At 37.2% G+C, this 27,012-nt stretch overlaps 2 protein-coding genes across 2 annotated transcripts; both read right to left on the bottom strand.

The window, feature by feature from the left end:
• Positions 1-67: 67 nt before the first annotated feature.
• On the bottom strand, positions 68-9,945 carry LOC5572960. Its single transcript, XM_021849321.1, has 4 exons — positions 9,830-9,945; positions 9,565-9,765; positions 9,412-9,498; positions 68-213 (listed from the first exon to the last, which is right to left on the bottom strand). The coding sequence occupies exons 1-4, from the start codon at positions 9,890-9,892 to the stop codon at positions 73-75; spliced, it is 492 nt and encodes a 163-aa protein (XP_021705013.1). The 5' UTR covers positions 9,893-9,945; the 3' UTR covers positions 68-72.
• Positions 9,946-23,457: 13,512 nt separating this feature from the next.
• Positions 23,458-24,283, bottom strand: LOC5572961. The gene is made up of 3 exons (XM_001654240.2): positions 24,144-24,283; positions 23,794-24,081; positions 23,458-23,723 (listed from the first exon to the last, which is right to left on the bottom strand). Exons 1-3 carry the CDS (start codon positions 24,204-24,206, stop codon positions 23,475-23,477), a joined length of 600 nt encoding a protein of 199 aa, XP_001654290.2. The 5' UTR covers positions 24,207-24,283; the 3' UTR covers positions 23,458-23,474.
• Positions 24,284-27,012: the final 2,729 nt, after the last annotated feature.

A 27,012-nucleotide genomic window follows, 5' to 3' on the forward strand; every position in this document is an offset into this window, starting at 1 on the left:
GTGACACGAATTGCGTTAGTCGGGATTTTTCGTGGATTAGGATTTCGGATAATGAACTAAGCTTACAGTTGTTTAAAACTTTAATGAATTGGAAATTTTCTTCAGCATTCTCTTTAAGTTGATGAGTAGACTCAGGGTGTATTCTTCTCCAAAGTTGATATATTCGTTGAGTCGATGGCGCATGTGGTCCAGTTTTGCCAATGCAGATTTAAGCTGAAATGATCGATAGACGTTAATTAGAGGGTTAAATAGAAAAAAAAACGGGTCGTCCTAGTCGTTCTATCTATATTCTACATCATGTATAATCTAATCAACTATGGCTGCAGTGGGTATTATGGCTGAAACGGATGCTTCTAGCTTACCATAAAAACCATTGTGTGAAATTGTTTGCTCCAAGATATTGTGATATTCAGAAGCGACAACTTCGTGAAAATATTGAGGGGGCAAAGTTTTCCAGTCGTGTAGAGAAAATTGATATATATATATTGTTTGAATCCAAGTTTTAAATTTTAGGCGGTTTTTTTATATTTTTAATGGAAGCTTACGTTCATCGAATTGTACCAAATTTGGTAGTAAGATGCAATTTCACGACTCAAATTTTGTACAGTTCGAATGGGTGTTTCTCAAATTCCAAAAATCACGAATAATAATAAAAATAACACATGTGTTTGAAAAAATGTTTCGCGCATCCTTAACGAGGCAACTTTGGGTAGGTCGCTGATTTCGACAGTTCAAGCCTCTAGTTCTCTGGATTTGCTTGCTAGAGGTTTGGTATCGTCGATAAAGTATTTTGGAATTAGTTGTAGTACATTTTTATCTCTTTGGTTTTCATCTAGATAACTTGTAACTTATCTAGATCAGTTTTATCTTTTATTATGAATGCCCAAGTCAAAAACTTCCTTCTGTCATGTTGTTCAATGATACATTTTTGACATTTTTTTTATATAAATTTGCTTGTATAAGTGCAATGAATATGTTTGAGCAGGAACATAATTTTTTTGATTAAACTCCAAATTTATGTTACTGAAAAGAACTAAAAAATACCTTTTTTTCTAAATTGTTTGCCCAATAATTTAAAGCAATGGCATGTAGTTTCTTTGACATTAATTTGATTGCAGTATTCCAGAGAACATTTTAGAGTAGTAAGTCCTAGTTTTTGAAACTGTTTGAATATAAATCACATTACCAAGTGATAACATATCGTTTTTTTCGGCATAAAATATATTGTACGAATTCAGTGAACATGTTTGAGCAGAAATATAAATTTTGAATTGTACTCAAAACCTAACAGGAACCCTAAATTTTCAACATCTAAATTTTCCTGTAAAACAATGATAGTTTTTTTTTTATTTAATCCTTTAATGCATTCAGTTAAGAATATTTAGATAAATTCCTCTGGGAGAAAACTAAAACAAATTACCTGTAACGAAACATCGTGAACAATTATTGAAGAAAAAAAAAAGAAAACATTTTGGGAAAAAATTCTATGTGATTCTTGAAAAATATCTTTAAAAATATTCCTGAAATAATCCTAGGAATTCGAAATGCTATTCTTGGAGAAATGCAAGACTGAAAGAAATTCTCTAGAATCATGGAGATGAGGAGCTTCTAGGGGATATCTTAGCAGAGTTCACGGAGAAATATCTGTAAAAAAATATGTTCAAGAATTTCGATAGGAATTTGTTAGAAATCGATGTGGAATTCCTTGAAGCAATTCTTCAAGAAAGTTCTTTGGCAATGCCAAGCATTTTACCTGGGAAAAGAAATAGCCAAATTTCAGCATAATTTTTTTACACTGAAAAGCATGGTAGATGATCGTTATAGGGTTGCGCCTTATATAAATAAGTTTTAATAATGTTTAAGCAGGAAAGAGTCCAAAATTGTCGTTTATGCCTGAAATTTGTGAAATTATATCTGAGGTAGTTCAGTAGCTGAGTTCATACGAATTGTCAAGTTTGGAAAGTAATAGGTACCCAATTGCTCAGATTAATCATATCAACTTGAATCAGCGCTCCAGAATTATGTCTGACAGGTATATTTAAGTAAAGTAAAAGCTTTTCCTCAGTTTGTACGTACCGTAAAGTACCCATATTTCGCGCGCGCTCCTAATTCCGATGACTGACATTTTAAACATGTTTTACGAAAGACATTTTTGTTGGCTATTATTTTGAATAATTCTACTTTAGCCATGGTTACATAACATGAAATTAGATAGTCCAATATGTATCAACACATATGTATAAAATGGCAGTGAGCGAAATTAGGAGCGTGCACGAAATATGGTAGCATAACGGCACGACCTGTAACATAAACTATACATCGTGCAAATCTTCGGATATGTATCTTTTTGTACAAAGCCTACTCATTTCAACCTATTCAGTTATCTGGATTTTTTCTGGAAAACAACTTGAAAGCCAGGAAAAGTCAGGGAATTTTGTTTTCAAAATTGAGTCGACACCCTGAAAATACAATACTTTTCGAAACCATCAAACTTCTGAGCGTCGAAAGTATTATGAACTTTATCGATAATAATTGTGATACACATGAAGTTTGAATTCTGTGGCAAATCAAGCGAATAAATTGTCAAATAAGCTGGCAAACTTGCAAGCATGTTAACTTAAATAGTCAAATTTTGCATTTTCAACAGTCTATATTTCAATTTAGTAAATAGCGGTACCTATTTTGGTGCTTGAGACAAAAACGTGTTCCGCAGTCTTATTTTTAAACTCATGAAAGGAAAATATACTCAAATGATGTGCTGTGAAAATTTCAATCAAATTGATCTACAGTGAAGCCTCCATGAGTCGATGTTCCATGACTCGATATCGACTCATGGAACCATACTAGAAACAAAATTTCATGGTTACTATGATGGTCCCTAAAAACTGCTTTCCAAAAGATTGATGTTCCATGACTCGATATTCCCATGAGTCGATGGTTCCTTCAATATCGACTCATGGAGGTGTCACTGTATAAATAACTGAGAACTAGCTTATTATTATTATTATTATTTATTTTTAATCAAAAATTTTGAAAGAGGGAAAAACCCCTTTGAGTGATTTCTTTTTGGAAATCTTTCTCAAAGAGGCACAAAACCTCTTTATCTTTTCACAAAACGTTATAAAACACACTTAAAACTAAAGGCTCACACGGTAACGAACCATAACAGAGCCATTGTCTTGAAAGGGACGTCAATTATTGCTATGAAAATAGAACAGGGAGATTGTAATTTAAAAAAATGAGCTGAAAATAAATTGTACACACCGAAGCCAGCATTATCATGAATCAAAGAACCATCTGTATAATAAAATTGTGCAGGAGTGATTCCATTAAATTTCCGCTCGAATAAAAATTTAGAAATATTAGAATGTTGAATTTTTGGAACTTGTTTCAATTCATAAAATAGAGACAAGTCAATTAATGGTTGATAAGTATGAATGCTGATATTAGAATTATAAAATGCATTCCAAGGAATTGAAACAATATTTTCAACAGAACAATGATTAAAGGAGTGTAATATTTTGCTCGTGGGATTAATTTCAAATAAAGAGCTTAAAATATTAATAATCGGATGATTGTTAGAAGAACAATTCATCATAAATTTACAGTTCAATTCTTGAAAACGAATTTTAAGTGGAATAACACCTGCCAAAACTTCAATTGATTGAGTATGAGTTGAATTCATAAGTTTTAAACAAATCCTCAAGCAACGAAATTGTATCTTTTCAAGTTTGACAAAATATGTTTGTGCAGCACTACCAAATGTAAAACAACCATATTCCATAACTGAACGAATAGTAGTTTTGTAAAGGGTTATTAAATCAGAAGGATTTGCTCCCCACCAAGTACAAGTGATTGTTCGTAGAAAATTTATTCGTTTTGCACAAACTTTTTGAATATATTTGATGTGAGTGTTCCAGTTCAATTTAGAATCAAACCATATACCAAGATATTTGTAAATATCAACTTCTTCAATTTCAAGTCCATTAAGATATAAATTTATATTTGTGGAAGAATATTTTCGTGTAAAAACAATATATTTTGTTTTTTGAACAGAAAAAGAAAAACCGTTTTCATGTGCCCACATATCAATATTATCTAAGGCACATTGCATAAAATGTCTAATGATCTCTCTATTTTTGCCACTAATAGAAATCACATTATCATCAGCAAATTGTAGTAAGTAACAACCATTAGGAATAATGGAAGCAATGTCACTTGTGAATAAATTGTACAAAAAAGGACTTAAACAAGACCCTTGTGGAAGGCCAAAATAACTATAACGGATAGTTTTGGAACATCCATCATGGAAAAAATTCATAATTTTGAAAAAAAATAAATTACATAAAAAATTTGAAATCAAATTTGGAATTTTTAAATTGTTCATTTTATTGAACAATAAATCAATTAAAACAGAATCATATGCTCCAGAAACATCTAAGAAAGTTGAAACAACATCCTGCTTTTTATTGAAGGAAAGTTGAATTTGTGAAGCCAAAAGTGAAACACAATCACGGGTACCACGACCTCTTCTAAAACCAAATTGAGAAGATGGAAAAATTTTGTTATCTTCAGCCCATAATTCAAGGCGGTTTAAAATCATTCGTTCAAACAGTTTACGAAAACATGACAGCAAACTAATTGGTCTTCTACTATCTGCAAATGAAGGATCTCTACCAGGCTTCACAATGCTAATAACTTTAATAGAACGCCATTCAAGAGGTACAATGTTCTGATATAAGAAAGAATTATAAATTGAAAGTAAATGAAGTTTTCCTTCATCTGGCAAATTCTTTAATACAATAAATTTAATATTATCAATTCCAGGAGCAGTATTTTTGGTAATTGATAACGCCATATTAAATTCATCCAATGAAAAAGGATTGCAAAGTTCCGGAAAATAATTCAAAGAATTTGCCTTGAAATGTATTGGAGGAGGTACAAAATCAGGACATATTTTTGAAGAAAAATCATCTATCCATTTTTCCGAATATTCCAAAACAGTGGGAAGAGACGATTTATAATTCCTTAAATTACGAGCTACAGACCATAACTTCGATAAAGAAGTCTCTCTGTCAAGATTTTCAACAAAATTTTTCCAATAATTTCTCTTTTTAAATTTTGTTATTCTTGTAAACTGTGCTTCAGCTTTACAATATAATAAATAATGATTTCTGGAACCAGATCTGCGAAATAATTTGAAAGCATCTGATTTATTCTTTAAAGAAATGGAACACTCATCATCCCACCAAAAAGAAGGAAGATTTTTCTTTACAGTACCAGACACTAATTTCCTGTTCTGTGAATTCCGTAAACAGTTATTCAATAACTTTGAAAAAGTATTATAGTTTTCAATTGGTGAATCAGAATTAACTGTATTTATCAATGAATCAGATATAAGGTCAGAAAATTTGGTCCAATTGACATTTCTGCAGAGATCAGGAACACATGGTTCATTTAATATATTATTGTATTTAGATGTTTGAATTTCAATTAAAATAGGCAAATGATCACTACCATTTGGATCATCAATAATTTTCCAAGAAGATTGCATTGATAAATTATTTGAACAAAGGGATAAATCAACACATGAATGATTATTGGGAGGCACAGCAACCCTAGTAATCGATCCATCATTAAGAATATTTAAATTAAAATCATCAATCAAATCCATAATTAGAGAACCCCTACCATCCGTTTTTTCACTACCCCAGGCAAAATTGTGTGCGTTGAAATCGCCCAATACATAAAATGGAGGAGGAATTTCATTCAAAATACATTTTATTTGAGACAACGAAAAACTTGCATTTGGAGGAATATAAAAACAAACAATAGAAAACTCACATTTTCCTTTTCTAATAGATACAGCAACGTATTCTATTTGTGATTGAAAAGATAAAACTAAATGTTTGAATTCAATATTTTCACGAACACCAATTAATACTCCTCCAAATGATGAATCCCTATCTTTCCTTATTAAGTTAAATTGTGGAATACGGAAAAATTTTGATGTTCCTAACCATGTTTCATTCAAGCAAAACACATCTACATTAAAATTTGTAATTAATGCTTTCAACCGATCAATTTTGGGAATAACGCTGCGGCAATTCCATTGTAAAATGTTCAAATTATTGCAATTATTTGAAGCCATTAGGAAGAAAATAATGAGGCAATGAGGGGAACAAATGAATTCAATTTATTCAAAAGAGTGGCCAAAAATGGTAAAACCATTTTGATGATTTTTTTCCAAAAATCACTTAATCCCAAAAAGTCAACAATTTCTTCCAGGATTCTCAAAATTGACTGACTTGAATTTTCGTTATTTTGCTCATTAGAATTAGTCTTGGACTGCTCATTAGGCTTGGATGAACAATCAGAATCAAATCTTTCAAAACCTGGAATATTTTTGTGAGGTGCAAATGCCTTAAGGGGAGGAAAATTCATATCAAAAGAAGTTGATGGTTGAGGTTCATCAGAAATATTTTGTTTGTTCGAAGAAATATTAACAGTTTTTCTCCTTTTACTAGGAGGTTTGTAAACAAAATTATTGAAATTATCAAATGATTCAACTCCATCATCATTGGGTAAAATTTCAAAAACATTAGCTGAAGAAATGTTATCTGAAGATTTCATTATTTCAGCATATGATAAATTGGTCTTATTTCTTATTTTTTTATTTAATTTGGATTGATGATCAATGTAAACAGCACAATCTTTCAAAGATTTGTGCTTCTGTTTACAATAAATACAAAGGTCCGAATTTTTATTACATTCAGACGAAGAATGCGCTTCGCCACACTTCGAACATTTTTGTTTATTGGAGCAAAAACTGGAAGTGTGACCAAAAAGGAGACATTTGTCACAATGCATGAGCTTTGGGTAGTAAAGCCTCACGCGAAATTTTACATTATCAATAATTACGAAGTCTGGCAGGACTGAACCAGAAAACGTAATTTTGATGCAATTCGAATGCATATATTTGGTATCATTTCCAACAAAATATTGTTTTGACAAACGAACACAATCCAGGACTCCAACAGGAGAAAGGGATTGGTTCTTAAAAATTCCTGAACCATGGTTCCTTACATCTTCGCAATCCAAAAATTCATCATAAATAATTCCGTTTATTTCGCATGCGTCACAAGGAGCATACACGCGATAGGAATTAGAAAACATTTTGGATTCCAAAAGAGAGTTGGCATCATCTCTTGATCCAAAAATTACTCTCAACTTATCGAGAGAAATTTTTTTAATTTCTTTTACCGATTTGTACTTTTTATAAACTTCAGATGAAATCAATAAAACGTTAATCGGATTTTCTTTCTTACGAAAATACACTACAAATGGACCGGAAAAATTGGAAGGATAAACCTTTACACGAAAAGGTTTATTCAAAGAGGTTTCAATTGATTGAACATCATCTTTTGACCCCCCTTCCCCCTCGTCAGTTTCCATAACAGAAACTCAACGAGGGAAAAGATGTGAATTTGTTTGAAAGAGTAATAACAATAGTAAAGTGAAGAAATAAAATAAAAAATACTTATACTTATGTTGAAAGTTCAACAACAAACGAAACTCCAAAATGAACTTGAATCACCAAACTTCAACGACGAACTTGAATGAAAGGCACTTGAATGCTTTAAAAAACTGCAACTCTTGAATAAAATACTTGAAGAAATAGTCCCAGCAAATCCACAGAATCGCAAGACAAAGCCTCGAAGGAATGGTCCCAGCGAAACCACGAAATCGCAAACCAAAGCCACGTAGGAATGTTCCCTGTAAATCCACTGAATCGCAATCCAAAGCCTCGTATAAATGGTCCCAGGAAATCCACGAAATCGCAATCCAAAAACTCGGAAGTATCTGAAATGAGAGAAAAAATTTGACAAGCAGCGAAAAAAACCGTTTTGCCTGGTCAAGGCCTACTTACCGAGTATGAGAGAACTAGCTTGTTTATCCAAAACTGTTGTTTTATCCAAAACTGTAGTTAATAACAACTTTCTCAGAAAAATCAAATGTGACACGTGAAGTATATAAGGAAATCACATAGAATTCATTGGGCACAGTTCAAAATCACATAGTGCAAAATAATTATGGAAATGTCTCAAATGACCATCGGACAGTTCCCATGGGACATCTATAGCAATCCAGAACGAACCGTCCGGCTTGGCATCCCAGTACAGTTCATATAACTTGAATAGTGTTGTGGCGTTATATTAAAATTTCATTGAAAAAATAAAATTGATTGTGAAAAATAAGTTAGAGACGCAAAAGTTGGCAGTTATTATTTTAACATTTCAATGATATCGGTTGAAAATTGTGGAAATTAGCCAATAGAGCCAATAGATCACAAAAAATGTAATGAAAAACTAATCTACAAACGCAAAGGTTAATTTAACAACGTTTACTGCAGATGAAAATAAATGTGAACCCAGGAAAACTTAAGCTAGATGAGAATGAGTTATCGACCAGAAAGAAACATGTTAAAAACTAAATTTGCACGGGTTTTTCTCACATTTTACTAAACCTATTTAGAGCTCTTTCAAATTGACAGCTGTTCTTTTAGTACAGAGCTCAGTGCCTATTCTACTTTATCGATCAAATCTTTATGTGGATCTGATACATAGTTGCGCTCCTTTTACACTCTACCATAGCCTGTAGATGAAAGATCACGTGATGTTGCGTATCAGTCCAGGAGAAGTCCATTGTTCCTTGCCGTTGGTCGATTACCGTATTATCTGGGTTCACTAGAGCATGTTCGCTCAGAAGAGGGTCAGGTTGTCAGTCCGCTTTCAGACGGCCATGGCCATTGGACAGGTGGAGCTCGTATCATTTTCTTGCGGACTGACGAAGGGTTTTTTGTTGGGGGAAGCTGGGTATCAAACCTCAACTATGTTTTGAAATTTGATTTTGCCAGCTTTTTAAACAAGTTGAGTTCGGAGTTGCCCGTTCCACCTCAGCAAAATGCCGAGTTTGTATTTCCCTATGTATTACTTCTTTATTTCTCAACAAAAGAATACACCTTTATTTTAGTCTTTTCTCTATTCTCGGTAGTGTTTGGAGGTGATGTTTTCTTCCAAATTTCGAAATCATCCCCTCCAACTTAGTTCTAATACTCTCCGTAATATGAATAATGGGAGCGCGTCGATCGTCGCAAGTTGGTCGGTAAACAGTCAATAGACTACTAAATATGCAATTGAATCGACTACAGCACACCCTATGATAAAAAGAACATAGCTGTGAAAGTTTTTCGTTTTTTTTTTTGGTCGATTTTCTTCATACAAATTTCAAGCTGGTTTAGAGTTATATATTCCGCTCAAATTTATACCATAGCTTCTGAGAGTCTAATTAAAATTTTTTGTAGTTTAATCATTATAGATCACCCTAGTGTATGACATGTGTAATATTTACCTCTATTGCATTCGTGTATCGTATGAATGGTTCATTATGTACTGCTTTATAGTGTCTCCGCAACTCTCCAGCATCATGGAACGCCAACTAGCATTCAAAATAGTCACATATTTAGCCAAATTTAGCATCAACGGTAACACTATAACCACTTACACCACAGCAAAACAACTCCTTGTCCGTTTTCGCACTTCCGTCGTCGTAAGGAGCCGCATCGAATTTCAGCAGCAACTGTTTAACCTTAGTGCGAATTTCCCGCAGATAGCTGTGAAACACTCCCCGGTAGGGGTCCTTGTGCAGGATAATTTGGTCATAATCCTGCAAGAATTTCTTCACGTCCTTCGTCATCATGTCCAGCTGAAATATTATGTTCGTTTTGATAAGTACTTGATTGTTCGAAGTTTAAAACAAAATAACTAACGTTTCTGTACTTGTGACTATAATTGTACACTGGATGATGAACGTAAGCAGTAACTCGAACCATTCTCAAAAGATCTTCTTCCGATGCTTTCCCAACCGAAAGTGAAAGTTCTATTCTGTTAGGGCATTTGAATGGTACTCGTATCCTATTAGTTTTGATGTCTTAAAAATAGATTCGGATATAGAAGCTGATACTTGGCTTGTATCCCCCTTTGTCCCATTATAGTGTGGAAGCATTGAGTCATGATATTGCGATGAAACGTTATGATGCTATTTGGAATGGTTTTAGACTTACTCATACTTTTCAGCTTTTATGGTTACACAGATCTTTCATGAACCAAAATACCCCTTACCAGAGTTGGGGTAATGGACCTATGCACGGGTTCACTATTTGACGTTTTAGCGGTGCCGTGTTATTTATGTCACCATGGAAACTAGTGAATTCGGCACCGCTCAAACGTCAAACTAGTGAACTCGTGCATCGGTTCATAGGCCAAGAGAAGTGGATGAACTTGTCATTCATTTTTCTGTGAATTCTCATACAAAATCTACTTTTTCTTTGACATAAATTCACTCTAGGTGAACCACTTCCCTTGGCCTATGGACCAATGCACGAGTTCATTATCTGACGTTTGAGCGGTGCCGTGTTATTTACGTGACCATGGCAACAAGTAAATAATACGGCACCGCTCAAACGTCAAATAGTGAACTCGTGCATCGGTCCATAGGCCAGGAGAAGTGGATGAACTTGTCATTCATTTTTCTGTCAAATTCTCATACAAAATCTACTTTCCTCTGACATAAATTCACTCTAGGTGAACCACTTCCCCTGGCTTATTCATGAGATTTATACTACAGTTAGCAAATCACAGTCAGTAAAGTCAGTGGAACACACGACTATCGCTGCTGTAGGTGAAATCTTTTGAAAGTAGCATTTCCAGCATGTGATGACACTAGTGATTTAGAAAATTCATGCACCCAAAATAGGCTACTTGATAAGATTTCGACATTCTGGGCTGGGCTGAGAAGTTTACAAATTCGTTTTCCATTCAATAAATTGGAACATGTTTAAACTGCAATGAAACTTTCACAACTTGTTTCCATTCCGATACCTTACAGGCAAAAATGTATTGAGTGAGGTGGGGCAAAGGTGGACCTTAGTAGAATAATCAATATTTCCAGAAAAACTAGGGGAAAAGCACCAATTTTCGACCCATCCATACGATTTTGGCCTACTTTGTATGGGAATTCGAAAATTGGCACAGAAATCTTGTGCGTCGAATATTAGTGCTTTTCCCCTATAGCATTTGAAATGAAAATTGCCACAGAATTGAAGTGTGCGGGTGAAAAACAAAAGAAACGAAACGCGTCAGCATTGTGCATTCAGATTAACTTTAGACCGAAGTTCATAAGAGAAATGAAATATCACCGAAAGTTCGCCGAAGTTCGGCGTCGGCATTCTACCGAAGTGCTACGCCGACAAAGGCAATCCTTATGCGTCGGCGAAGCACCAAATTAGAATGCCGACACCGAACTTCGCCTAAGTTTTGAACTTCTAATTGTCACTCGAATTGTCAATAGTGTTTGGTCCGTTGAATCTGTTGCTTGCTCCATTGTAGGTGAGCGACGGAATCCGGATCAATTGTGTCCGGTCTGCGTTGCGATGATGAAAAAAATACGAAGTGTGCGGGTGAAAAAACAAGACAAACGAAACGCGTCAGTAGTGTTTGGTCCGTTGAATCTGTTGCTTGCTCCTTTATGAGCGAGCGACGGAACCGGATCAATTGTGTTCGGTTCGCGTAGTAATCACACTTTCGGTATCGGTCACCCGTGTATATGCTCACGTTTTCGTTTCAAACTTTATCGTTATCGTTCACCAAAACGAATCCTTTCCCATATCCAAACTCCCAGTGTTTTCTTGTGGAAGTGTAGAGGACTCCTCGGCTTCCGTAAAGCAAGTAACACGTCAACATTTCCCTCTCATCCCCAAATTAACCTGCATTCGGACGCAGGCGGCGCCGGTATTGTTTGTTATAATAATGAGAGCACTAGTACTTACACATTGAAGATGCTACTGATCCTGAGTAGCATCTGTTGGTTCCCTGTGTAAGTACAGCTGTTCTTCCAATAACGGAGTAGCAACTGCAGGCGGTCAATCATGCTCATGCTCAAATCCGAAAATTGGCACAGAATTATTTTGGGTCAAAAATGAGTGCTTTTCAATACCACACAGTTAACCTTCATCGTATTGGCTACAATTTTGCTGAACAAACTTGTGTCAAAATATTTACCCATTTTTAGTTATAATGTTTTAAAGCCGATTTTCCTCGACGAATGTTTGCCCCACTGGTGAGGCAAGAGTTCGAATCTAGTGTGGGGCATAAGTTCGCTGGCCGAAACACAGAATATCGATACCTTTATTACAGGCATACTTTATACTAGCCTTAATCTTATGTTTACAGAAAATACACACCAAATTTTCATCCAAAAATTATCCAAAACAGCGTTAATTGCAATATATCCAAAAATAGCATTTTTTTTCGCGAGATGATATTTGGCTCAAATTTTGCACAGTGGCGGGCCTCCATACAAAGGTCGGACAAAATCTCAAATACGTCCCGAGTCGCTTGATAATTGTAATCTATCCTCTATCTTGGATACCTGATATCATCCCGTTGGAAATAACCGTCAAATTGAAAATTCGATTTTCTAGTGAAATTTGTCCATATTAAGTTTTTTCATCCAATCAAATAAAAAGGCTATTATTTAAAAAAAAAAAAAAATGTTTGAAATGCAGAAATTTGTACATAAACCTGAACAAGAGATACGCATTTAACTTTCTTTTAGCAATTTCAGTTAAGGTGACACCGTTTAAAATCAACTTCTTAGATTGCAATGAAACTTCAAAGCCACAAATCTCGCGAAGAAAGCATCCAACAACAGTGAACTTTTTATTTTGGCTTTGTGCACTAGCAGAAAGCTCTAAATAAGAAGATCAGAAACGTTTACAAACTATTTCTCCAGTTTAGTGCCTTTAAAAACGTGAGTAGGGGCACAAATCGGCCATTGTGATGGTCATCTTTGAATTCCGAGATGTTTCACCGTAAACTGTAAACGAGTTATGAAACATGATGTAGATTTGAATGATGAAATAGATAAATTATAATGAAAAATGAAAATGGATGTTTCACCCCTAGGGGCAAAGAGGGGCAAGAACAATAATTGTACGTTTGAAAGTATGGATGATTTGCTGCTTCATAGTGAGAGACTCATTTTACCGAAACTCTTCACATGAACCGAAGGACGTTTTGAAAATTTACCAAAATTTTTGAGGAAGATTGTAAAAATCATTTTTTGCTACAAATAACAACTTAAAATTTAATTATTTAAGGCTTAAGACTAAGCTTTTAAATGAGACCTGTTGAGTTTAAATCGATTATGATTTCGTTGAGATACAGCTGTTCGATGTTTGCTAGGTGAACCATAGTTGATGAATTTTAAGCAGTCCAATTTTGCTGACTTTCCCACACTAAGGATGCTGCCAAAAATCGAAACCAAAACAGATCAATCTCAAATTTTGAGGAACCATCTCTCAATGGTATAGAAGTTTATAAAAAAAAATATGAACAAGTGATTTTGAGAACATGAGTTTTTGAGGTTTTGTCCGGCCATGCGCCACTGTGCACTGATTCGAACTTTTGCCTCACTATGGACCAAAAATGGTTTCCAAGCATTGGCAAAAACTAGTAAACCTTGATGCATCTTTATGACAGTCTTAGACATGCCCTCACATTAAAAAGAGAAAAAGTTTGTTTTGTTGTTCCATGCAATGAAATTTCGACCGAAAATAGGGTCCTAAAGCCCTGTCCTAATTTTAGTGCCAAACGCTTAAGTTTAGGCCAAAAACACATGTTTACTCAATTTTTTAATGTTTTCCGTTTGTTTAAGTCCAAAAAACTTTTTGTTTTTATGTTATATTAGATTTTGTCACACCCCTTGGCTTAAACTCAAATTTTGAGTGTACTTTGTTTTCCGTGTCCCTTCCGAAATGTCAGATAGGAACAACCCCAGAGTTAAAACTAAAACCCCATGTGGTGTTTTTGACGACTAAACGAACGTCAAACATGATCAAAAGTGTCAAGGTTCATTTATGGACCCAATGTTTAAATTAAAGCTTAAATATGATATAGCCGTTATTTGAGCGGGAAAAATTGCTAAAGTAGTTGCAGTAACATGCTCTTTCGTGTTACTAAATAAAAACAAGATTTCATTCAACATTTTAGGACCCTATTGCAATTTTTTCGTCTAAAAACAACAAATGGTCATAAGTTTTCCAAATGTCAATGGATTTCTATAATTTTTGGGGTGAAAGTTCTTACTGAATTGCACCACAGTAGACTGGTTCAGAGCCGTATAGATGTTTAGTGATTTTAGAATGGTGGTGTCTTCTGAAAAGCTGAAGGGTGACTCATAAGCTTTATTTTTTCTATAAAAATATGTGTGATCTATCCATCTAGCAGTGCATTGTGAAAATATTGTATTTGCAATTTCTCATCGTAATAGGCGGTGTTTCATCACGCGAAACTGTTACGGAACGGCCTACTTTCTTGCACTGAGTTATGCAGTGTCGTAATAATCATTACGCAGCTTGAATCAGTAGTGGGTTTACTATTACGCAACAGCTTTTAATTACGCAACTGTTTTGAATTTCGTAATGAATCAAAACACAACAATTTTAAAAATTTGCAAAATAATGGTACATGCATTCCGATATGATTACTGATACCTTCAAGACGTCGTTTACTGAATTGCAAAAAAAAAAAATGTACGAAACAGTACAGCACTCGTCGAAATTATCCAACTCGGCAAGCATTGTTAGATAAATGTACGTTAACTACTATTTTGCAATTTCTCATAGTAATAGGCTGTTTTTCGTCACATCAATCTGTCATGAAACGGCCTACTTTTCTGCTCTGAATTTTAAAGTGTGCTAATAGCCATTACGCAATGATTTTACATTTAGTTGTGTAATGATTTATTACAAAAAAAAATCGGAAATTCATAAACAATTTTAAATGCATCCTGATATGATTTCTGATACCGTCTCGATCATTACGCAACGCTTTTTCATCAGGCAACTACTTCAAGTTTTGTAATTATTTATTACACACAAAAAAAAACAAAAATTGCTAAACAACCCGACTAGAGGCTTGTAACAAAAATATAATAAAATTTTATCAGAATATGATATGCATATCATATTATGATATAATTTTGTTAGGCTCCGTTATCCATAGAACATAATAAAACAGAAATATAACATAATGTGTTTTATTTCTCTTTAAGATATTTTTTTGTTCATTCAATAGATAGTTATGCATTTCAATAATATACAATATTATCGTATATCGAACAGTATTATAATTTTGATACTTTGTATCAAACATTATAACTTGGTTTGATATGTTTTTGATAGAATTAAAACACATTTTGTTATGTTTATGTTACTATTCATACACTTTTTGTTATAATTTTAGTTATTTTAACAACATCCTGCATCAAGTTTGTAACAACCTATGTTCGAAAAAAATTTATAACATAATAACATATGCTGATATAATTTTGGGCTCCATCCCATTACCCCGAACGCCATTACCCCGAACGCCATTACCCCGAACGCCACTACCCCGAACGCCACTACCCCGAATGGGTCACTACCCCGAAAGCCATTACCCCGAATGGGTCATTACCCCGAACGCCACTACCCCGAATGAGCCATTACCCCGAATAGTATGAGACACAGTACAGTATCTTGTTTCGCGTGCAAAAATGCGTCTCTAATGAAGGCTGGTAATTAATGGCACGTAAAATTCGTCGGTAAAATGTTCATCATATATTTTCCCTTCTTTTATATACCAGCTATTCTTTCAAAATATCTTGATGGCAACTATATTCTTCTCATTCTTTCTGAGACAGTGCCTGTTTATCAGCTCAGTGGGCAGCTTCGCAATTCAAGGGTTCATTCACAAATTTCATTTCGCCAAAAAATGCCATTTTTAACACCTACCCACCCCTCGTACTTTTTTTTGTATGGAAATACTACATATTGTGAATGCGCTCTAACATTTTGAGGACAACCACCCACAACATTTTTTGCCCCCTTCAGCGTTACGTAATTTGTGAATGGGCTTTTAATAAAATAAACCTTTTATTGACTGAAAGGAATTCGAATCCATAACCCTCAATATGGTGTTGCTTAACAGATACGTAATCACCGGTATTAGGACTTGTTGGTGGTGTTCATATTTCAATTTTGTTTTTGAACAAATATTTTTCTTTCTTATGAATAGAGGTTGTGTCATAGCATCACGTTGTTACAGTGATCATTCACGTCATAGCTGCAAACATTTCACCAGAAATTTGCCCTTCTTTTTTAAATAGGCTGTTCTTTCACGATTTTGTTGAATAAGCTGATCACTAATATTTCCATATAGAACAGCTTTTTATAAAGGAATATATCTTGAAAGCATTCACTAAAGTGATTCCTGCTATAATTCTTATCGGAAATTTTCCTTTTCTATCATCTTCTTGTATTAAAACAGACAGGTATCTTATGGATTTACTCACCACTTTCCTGCCATCAGCATTTCTTCATTATCTTGAATCAAAAATAATTTTTTTTTTTGTGATTATCTCACAGAAATTCAAATAAATGATCCCACAAATCAACAAAAGTTCTTACTGTAGCGTCAATCAGAGGCCGTCGATTTTTCTAACATGTACAAGTGTTTAAGTGCGATAGCGGAACGGTCGTTTATTAGGTTGGTTTTTAGGCGGGCTCCATAGAACAACACTTGCAGCGACTATCTCAGGGTGAACTTCCATTACCATCGTTTACGAAACAAAATCTTTAAGAAGATCTTAATCTTAATGCCCGACACCTATAAAAATGAGTAAAGGAAGTGGCTACCGACGTCCAATAAGAGACTTAACTACATCCTAATTTTGTGCATATTATAGCTATCCTTCTCATAACAAATTCACCCTTCTTTTCGAAATAGGCTGTTCTTCAGAGCATTGCAATGTGGCTGTGTGAATCTTCCCAAAATTAGAGGACAAAACTTAGTGTGTAAAAATTATTTGCTGAACAACTAGCTGCTTTTTATCTTCTAATATTTGAAAAATACATTTTTGACCCAAACTCGTGAAATGTTCAAAAGGAATCGTACAATTATCTCCCCACTCTCTAACTAGAATATGTCTCAAAATGTTATCCATTCGGGGTAATGGCGTTCGGGGTAGTGACCCATTCGGGGTAGTGGCGTTCGGGGTAATGACCCATTCGGGGTAATGGCTTTCGGGGTAATGGCGTTCGGGGTAGTGGCATTCGGGGTAGTGGCGTTCGGGGTAGTGTCATAGAATCTAATTTTGTTATGTACCCTTAGTCGGGAATGATTAATGCATCCTGATATTTATAATTTCTGATACCCCCAAGTGATCTTCTACGAAAATGCAAAGCAATGCTGTACGCAACTCGTTGCAGAACGCGATTTTCACAGCACTCGTTGAAATTATCCACGTGCTGTAAAATTCATCATTCTGCAACTGTCAGATTCACGTGATGAAACGTCAATCTGATATGAATAGGCATACTTTCCTGGGGCCAGATAGCCGTAGCGGTAAACGCGCAGCTATTCAGCAAGACCAAGCTGTGGGTCGTGGGTTCGAATCCCACCGGTCGAGGATGTTTTCGGGTTGGAAATTTTCTCGACATCCCAGGGCATAGAGTTCTTCGTACCTGCCACACGATATACACATGCAAAAATGGTCAATTGGCATACAAAGCTCTCAGTTAATAACTGAGGAAGTGCTCATAAGAACACTTAGCTGAGAAGCAGGCATTGTCCCAGTTGGGACGTAACGCCAGAAAGAAGAAGAAGGCATACTTTCCTGCACTGAATTATGCAGTGTTGTGATAGTCATTACGCAACGGTTTTTCATTACGCAACGAGCTTATAACAGCACTCGTAAATATCCGACTCGCGCTGAAAAAATCATCACTCTGCAACTTATTGCGTAATTTACTATTTCTATAATTGTTCAAATGGAGTTCCTATCCCCAGCAAAGTTGTAGATAATGATAATTAAAAAAAATCTATTCAGACAATTACTCAATACTAAAGTGTGTTCAAGAGTTATAGACCGTATTGTATGAAATACTCCTAAAACCAGATTTTTTTTCTACAAGTGTTCTATCAAAAATATTTATTCCAGAAATGTTGTCAATAATCCAAAAATATTGCTTTTCTCGGTGTCTTCTTCGATCTCATCTTTTTTTAAAGTTATTAAACTTAAAGTTATTAACGGTTTTACTTAAATAAAAGTCACTTTTTGTCTGAAAATATTAAGGAAAGCGGTAAACTAAACAACTTCCACCTAAAAGATGCTCTTTTGGGCTAACGATTACGTATTTTTTCATTTTGTTCCGTCGTGTTCCAATGCTAATTAGGAATGCGGCGACATTCTGCTCCCTTAGTAGGGTCGGGTGACACTGGCCCGAAACGGCGGGTGGGTTAATGGCGCAGGCTGCCCCCGTCCCGTGAAACCGTGGCAGGCCTTAGAGTACGTTCCAAATCCGTCGCCTGGTTGTTCCAACTGGGCGGGAGTAGGCCATTACCTGACCTGCGCCGATCTGGCTCTGAACATAGTACCCCATAAAGGACTATGTCAACCCTAGCATGGCCTCCCTGCTTGCATAGATAACCATGGGATCATAAAGGCGACTATTCCAGCGGAGTTGTATAGCGGCTCTTAGAGGGCCCCTATGATGATGATCAACCAAAACAAACAACTAGCAGAATGTGAAGGAAAGGATTCTGGACCTATCAGTAACCGGCAAAGGTTCTCGCCAAGGAAGGAGGCGACCAACATCAACTTTAGTGAAAACAGTGTGGACAAAAGCCTAGGTACTGTGACGACGGCAGGCACTAGCCGCTCGAGTGCAACATGTGAGGCTAATCGAGGCCATGGATCGCAATAGGGAGTACCTCCCTAAAATGCAGGTAGCTGCTGAGCAACTTGATGCCATCATCGAGTTCGTTAAGAGCAAAAGCAATACCGTAATCCGGGGTAACATTGATCAGTTTTTAGGATATTTCTTAAATATTTAATTCAAAAATGCAAATGTTCTGAGTTTTATATTTTTAAAACAAGTACTGCCACCCATAGCTCGTGACTACATACTGTATTTTGTTTTTTGAAAGATTTAAGCATGTTTACAACAATGTTTTATGTGATTTTTTCATTTAGCTGATATGGGGTAACATTGATCATCCATGTAAACAACGTTCGGTAATATTGAAAATGTCGTTACTTACTTAAATCATGGCCCCTGTAGCCGAATATGATGTCCAAACGCTTAAATCTCATTTACTTTTTGAGTTAATTTAAAATTAAAAACACCTCAAACTGCGAAATACGCCTAAAGGTAGGCAATTTCCTAAGGGAATTTTACATTCTTAACAGTAATTCGTTAATTTTGCCTAATTGAACATACTTATAAAACTTTTGACAGCGGAATCGTTTTGGGCGATGCCATTTTTAGTGAGAACCGCATTTTCCTTGCTCATATCGCTTGCAGAACCTATGTGAGACATGAATCTTCGGTAGTGTCATCCTTAACCATTCAAATCATTGTTTCGCAAACTTGACAAATTTACGCATAAAGTTAACGCAATTTTTGCAAAAATCTCAATTTTTAATAGCTCATTAATATAAGAAAGAGAAGCAACATTCATGCTTTGGAAATGTTTCATCAATAAATGATGATACCAACTTTTTACGAGATGAGTCATTCCGATCAATGTTACCCCGCTGATCAATGATACCCCGGATTACGGTACCAACAAAGACTTGAAAACAAGTCTACTGAAATTGCGACAATCAGTTCTAGCTGCAAAGCAGGACTACGAGAAAGCCATGGAACAACTTGGCAAGGTAGAAGGCAAAAAAGACACTAAGTCGTGTAAGACCGAAGTGTTTTCCTAAACAGGCAACGCGAATATAGCTGATGATATATTATGCGAATGAGGGGACCTTCCGAGAATTAACCGAAAACGGAGCCCAAGGAGAGCGCTAAACCGAAAATAGCGAAACGTAGGAATTTAGGCGAAGCCCTCGTTATCAAAACGGAGGAAGCGAAATACGCCGAGGTTCTGAAGGCGATGCGAAGCACGGAGAAGTTATCGCTACTTGGCGCAGACGTGCGGAGCATAAGGCGAACTAGGATTGGTGAAATGATCCTAGTTTTGAAGAAGGACGCCAAGGAGAAGGCAACTGGCACAAGAAGTACTTGGCGACGAGGTTGACGTAAGATCCCTTACTGCTGAAGCGATACTCCAGTGTAAAAATCTGGATGAAATCACCAATGCAGCGGAGGTCTCGGTTGCCTCAAAGAGCAGTGTGACATCGACGTAGCCAGTAAGGCCATCCACCTTAGAACGGGCCAGCAGGGCGCCCAGGTGGCGGCGATCAAGCTGCCGGTCGCAGAGGCCAACAAAGCGAATAACTTGGGCATACTCAAGGTAGGCTGGTCGGTTTGCCGGCTGAGCATACAATAGCCTCCTGAAGTTTGCTTCAAGTGTTTCGGGAAGGGCCATAAGTCGTGGAATTGCAATGGTCCGGACAGATATAAGATGTGCAGAAAATGCGGCACCGAATGCCATAGAGCAAGCGATTGTAAGCAAATCGCTAAGTCCCTAATATGTGTCGACAGAGCAGACAACGGACACTTAACGGGCGGACCCAAATGTCCGGGCACAAGCGGAGTATCAAATCAGCCAAAACGGAAGTAACACAGTTAAATTTAAACCACTGTGATGCAGCCCTGCAGCTGCTTTGGCAGTCAGTCTCGGAAACCAAGACTGACGTGGTGTTACTATCGGACCCAAACCGCATACCAGCCAACAACGAAAACTGGGTGGCGGATAGGTCTCAACAGCTAGCAGCTATAGGGTCGACAGGACGATACCCAATCCAAGAAGGAATCTCTAGCTCAAATGACGGTTTTGCGATAGCAAAAATCAACGGCGTGTTCTATTGCAGTTGTTACGCGCCCCCAAGATGGTCGATTGAGGAATTTTCCCACATGGTCGACAGAATGATAGCCGAACTAACTAATCGGCAGCCAGTAGTGATAGTAGGTGACTTTAATGCATAGGCAGTGGAGTGGGGTAAGCGCTGCACCAACCAAAGAGGCCAGCTATTGTTGGAATCCCTAGCCCCAGCCCTAACTGTTGAGCTGGCAAATGTGGGTACAATAAGTACCTTCCACAGAAATGGTGCAGAATCGATTATCGACGTGACGTTTTGTAGTCCTAACCTTTTAGGTACCATGAGCTGGCGCGTTGATGACGGTTATACTCATAGCGATCAACAATCGATTCGGTATAGTAAAATACCAGGCGGGCGGAAGCCAGCACGATGTAACTCGACCCAAGCCCGAGGTTGGAAAACAGCGCGCTTCGACGGGGAAGTATTCACTGAAGCCCTGAGGCGCGAACGGAACACTCTGGACCTAAACGGAGAAGAGCTAGTGCTGTGATATCACGAGCGTGTAATGCTTCCATGCCGAGAAAGGCCCCTTTTAGATAGAACACGTCGCTGGTGTAGGTACTGGTGGTGCGAATCAATTGCAAATCTTCGAGCAATCTGCCTTCGGGCTAGACGAAGAATGCAACGCGCACGCACAGAAGCACAAAGAGAAAAATGCGGTGAAGCATTCAGAGAGGCAAAGATTGCTCTCAAAACGGAAATCAAGAGTCGAAAACAGGCATGCTTTGATAGTCTATGCGAGAGTGCCAATTCGAGTCCATGGGATGACGCCTACAGTATGTCGTGTTCGATTGTTGTGAGAGGTCGCATACTCGCTACATGCGGAGGGGACACGTCCCCTGACAATATGATAGAGAGTATGTGTGCGGATGCCGAGTGCTGGAATGCAGTAACTATGGCTGTCACTCACATTATGTTAGAATTGCAGCGCCTATGGCGCGCCGACCGATAGACCAATAGCCCTGCCGAGGCCGATCCCTTGTAACATTGTTTAAGTCGGCTAGGAGAAGCAGTTTGCCTAGGCTACTTCTGCTACACGTGTTGTGCTATATGCACTGGTCCCTTTCCGACGAAATACCGTAAGGTGGTTCCGGGGAGATGAGGGTCTGAGTCCAAGGGTCATGTCGATACACTGTTCACCACTTGAGCAATTCTAAATGAATTGCTCATGCACAGTGCATAGGCTGGTTTTAGCGGGTCGTCGTTGGTGCGTCATCCCCGCATTCTCTGAGTTACCTTCTCAGGGGTCTGTTTGAAGATTTCCCCCTTGTAAAAAAACACCAGATGGAGCTTCCCACGCCTGAATACGGCCCCCTAACCATCACCGACGCGGCGCTTTGGAACCGAGGGATGCTGGCGAGCCGATCGTTTTGGACATTATGCGGCTGTTGCAAGACAAAGAGTTTCTCATCACAAACCACGAACTCCTCACCTGCTTGCCGCGAAAGTATCAGTTTGGCTCTGTCCAGCCTTTTTTTCGTGGTAGCCTCCATTACTCCGTGAACCTAGCGTTTCTTGTACGGCTTGTATCCCAGGTCCTTTGTTATGATGGTGTGAGCTGTACCGATCGACACATCCAGGTCAGCAGCGGTCTTTCGTATCCAGAGGTTCATTTTTCGGCGAACCCGCTCTCTCACCACCTTGGTGGGATCTGGCGTTCTCACCGAAAGCGGCCGCCTAGATTTCACACGGTCCTTGGCCGAGCCCGTCTCCCGGTACCGACGTATAAATGAAATTCCGCTTCACGCCGTGGGATTTTAACATTTAACATCTTGCGATAGAGGTAATAAACCATATACAGTTAACTCTCCCTTACTCGATATTCCGTATCTCGATATCGAGTTAGAGAACCATAGTAAAAGTTGGTTTTCATGCCCAACTCGATGGTCCCTTGGAACGCAGTTCCATTGCTTTTGTGTTCTGTAACTCGATGGTCCCTTCAATATCGAGTAAGGGAGAGATGACTGTATCTATATCTCCATAGAGGAGGAATGTGGAGATAGGCGGGGCTATAAATGTCAACGCGAAAATGTATGCAGTTTGACAGTTATGTACCCGACATGTTTCCGAGCGAAAACAAAGGCAACTCCACATACATACACAATACACAATACACATAGTGCGCACCAACACAACTATGAAAAGTTTAATTCGAACTTATTGAACACGCTTTACCACTGACTGAGTTTCCTATGTGCGGAAAATGTGAGACATAGGTAGACACATGTTGAAATACCTAAGATTTATCAAAAATGGGATTTTTCGAAAGGTATGTACCACTTGCTTGCTGGCTTACGATGGATTCACCAATTTGAGTTCGGAGAACAACTTTTCATCCAGTTTCAGCATATTCCAGTTTCAGCATATCCCAGGGATACGGGATAATGCATTTGAATTCTAACGATAAGTGCCGATGGTCGCCTGGTTTTAGTGAGAATTACCCAGGTCTATTTATTATAGCAAAAATGGTATTTGGAACAAAAAAAAAAGTATTAGAGGATTAATTATGCACAAATCTAATTATTTACAGCTTTTCAACAATCCTTTATTTTCGTGTGGAAACGCTCTATTTTGGGTGTAAAATCTCTCCATCTAAATATCTGGTAATCGGGTTTGGTACATCCGTCATCTTTTTTAGCATTGTCGACCTGGATAGTGTGACTGACGTTACTTAAGAGTTTCTGTAAATTCACCAACAAAACCGCACTGTACTCTGTTCCATAATTAAGATATTCCTGCAAACGCCGTCGGAAGTGTTCCAGCTTCCCGTGGCCTGATTGGAGCTGTAAAATGAAATAAAGCTTTCAAATATCAATGCGTTCAAATCCATAATCATGACATTCAGGTACAAACCTCCACAATGTTCGGATGGACCAATCGAGTAGTGTTATGGAACCGGAAGTAATGCCGTCTCAACTCGTCGCAGTTTTCGAACAGAGTTCCACAGCAAAACAGCTCCCAAAATAGCTGATTACGGCTGCCACCTGCTTCAATTTGATGGAACTTAGATATCAACAGCTTCAGGTTGGCCTCAATCTCCCTAAGATGGCGGGCATAATCCCGTCGATACACCTGCCGATGCTGGACGACCTTGTCGAACTCCTCCAGGAAGTGCTCCACATCGGTGGTGAATTTGGCCAACTGTGAAGTTTTGAGGGAAACTTGAAAATTGTCGAATCAAAATATAATTCAGTTCATATTACATTCCGGTGCTTATCGCTGAAATCAAGAGTTCGTTTGCGATAGTGTCCGCCGTGTTGAACCATTTTTGCCGGTCTGGCTCGTGCTAGCGACTAATCTGGGTAATGAAATTGAGAGCTCATGGCTAAATGGAGCGTGGGACGGATTGAACAAAGAAACTATTTTGAGCAACTCTGCGAACGGATGTCGATCTTTCGGGATGGGGATACAATTTCAAATTACAAAGAGGATGTACTCTGACGAACATAAGATATAAAATAAACAAGATTTTCTCTTACGTGTTTCGGATTACAGTATTATTTTTAACAATGCATTTATTCGTTCATTTTATCTTAGGGTTCTGTGTACACTATCATCCTGAATCGGTAACTAATCTAATAAGCTGTTGATAACCCTCTAATACCCATTTTTTTTTTTTTTCGATCCAATTTTTTTTTTCATCTAATATCAATCGAATCAGGAGGGGCCCAGATAGCCGTAGCGGTAAACGCGCAGCTATTCAGCAAGACCAAGCTGAGGGTCGTGGGTTCGAATCCCACTGGTCGAGGATCTTTTCGGGTTGGAAATTTTCTCGACTTCCCAGGGCATAGAGTATCTTCGTACCTGCCACACGATATACACATGCAAAAATGGTCATTGGCATAGTAAGCTCTCAGTTAATAACTGTGGAAATGCTCATAAGAACACTAAGCTGAGAAGCAGGCTCTGTCCCAGTGAGGACACGCCAGAAAGAAAAGAAAGAAAAAAATCAATCGAATCACGTTTTGGACAATGATTTATTTTTATTTGCGAATTTTGGTTTTTATCTATGAACATCACTGTTTTTTCATGTTTTCTTAAAGCCTCTTCTGGTTAGCGATTTTTGAATGTTTGCAATACATTTGAAAATATGAAATTTTTATATTTTTTAACATATTTTTTTTACAGTCGACTCTGCACATCTCGATGTTCTACATCTCGATATCTCTCCCTATGTCGATGATTGCTTCGGTTCCTTCATTCTGCATACGTTTTCTCTCTCCATATATCGATGCGTTTCTTGTTGATTTTGTGTTTTCAATTTGCTCTCCATATGTCGATATGAACACTATCAAAGGTTACTAGACCAGATTCAAAAGAATCATAACAATTTGGAAACTCGAAATGAAGTTTGTTTGTTTATTATTTTCCTAGTAACGGAGTGATTTTCAATTTAGTGTTCATTAAGAACATATCTCCTTGAGTACTAAAATTGCTAATATGGCACCTTACTTTCCCCTTCACTTTCCGCTCCCTCCTCCCACACTTCTCACAGTGTTTTGGAGAGCGATCACATAAAATGATTATTTGGAGTTACTAATCTTATCGTAGAGGGGTGGTTTTTTAACTGGAAGCATTCCATATTGTTTTATTCACAATTTATCAGTTTTTGAATGCAAACTCGTAGTTATTGCTGTGATTTGTGTTGTAAAATACCACTCACTACCGAATCACTTCTTTTTCACGAACCGTGATGTTGTTTGCTGGCTTTTCGGTGCCCGTTTTAAAACTCACTTTTAATGGTATTTCTACTCACCGTAGCCACTCAAAAATCTGATGCGATGCTTGTAACAGTTTAATTTTTCTCGCGCCGTGCTCCTGGGAGCAATAAAATACTTAAATTCATCGATTTGTGCTCGAAAAACAACACCGTATCGCGAAGTCACTGCGCCAACATTGTTTATGAATCGGATGCGCAGATCTCACTGATTGGAAGTGATGTCAGTTTTTATGTTTGGAATTAAAATTGTTTGGATATTCATACACTTGCTACAACCACGTATTTCACAATTTCATAACACTCAAAAGGTGTACAATGTCACAAGTGTCGCAAAACATTTTTATGCGTGAGAAAAACAAGGTAAAACGCAATTTAACAGCTAAAATGAATATTAGATATTATACAGTACAATTGGCTGTAGAATTCAAATGCATACTGATGGCAACTTTCTCCGTCCGTGAGAAGCGAGAGAAGTAAACAACACACGCATGTTTTCTCTACCAAATGAAATAAATTGTGTTTTTGAGCTTTTATGAAGTTATTGATGAATTCATATCGACAATTAATACCTTTGTATGATACGTGTGCAAGTAATACTGCCTACATAATTATGTGAGTGGAGATATACATGGAACATGATGATTTACTTTTGGCCGACGCACATAACATTGCGCTCCACCTTTTTGGGTGGCTCGAGAGCGTGCTTTAGCGGGTGGCTCGAGTGGGTAGCAACATCATGTTTACGTGCTCAAAGAACTTTCACCTTAAATTAATGTTCTTTGTCTCGATCTCTCCCTATCTCGATGGTCCCTTCGATATCGAGATATGGAGAGGCGACTGTATTATCAATCATGGAATATCAATCATAGATACAGTATTGGACAACCCATTTGCAACTTTTTTGATTTTCCATACAAAATGACCATCTTTGATCTCGGTTATTTATGGACCGATTTGAATTAAATTTTGGCAGAATATCATACATAACATGAATTTTAACATATATTTTGAGTGATTTTTCCAATCACAAGTTTCGGTTTGTCTAAAGTGAATTTTTTAACGATTTTTTTTTATAAATGACATAATTAAACATGTTGGAGGAATAGCTTCATGGTATCTTCAGCAAAGTTGTAGATTTCAACAAAATGAACAAGTTTGCTGATGACAGTTTTTGTGTAGGGCTATCAGATTTTGAGATAAATAGTTTTGAATTTTTCGTCGAAAATTACACTTTAGTTAAACCGTTATTACTTATAAATCCGTGATTGGAAAAAATATTCAAAAATATATGTTAAAATTCAAGTTAGTTATATCTAATGTTCTGTGAAAATTTCATTCGAATCGGTCCATAA

Source organism: Aedes aegypti, chromosome 3, assembly GCF_002204515.2.
Source record: "Aedes aegypti strain LVP_AGWG chromosome 3, AaegL5.0 Primary Assembly, whole genome shotgun sequence".
Classification (NCBI taxonomy): domain Eukaryota; kingdom Metazoa; phylum Arthropoda; class Insecta; order Diptera; family Culicidae; genus Aedes; species Aedes aegypti.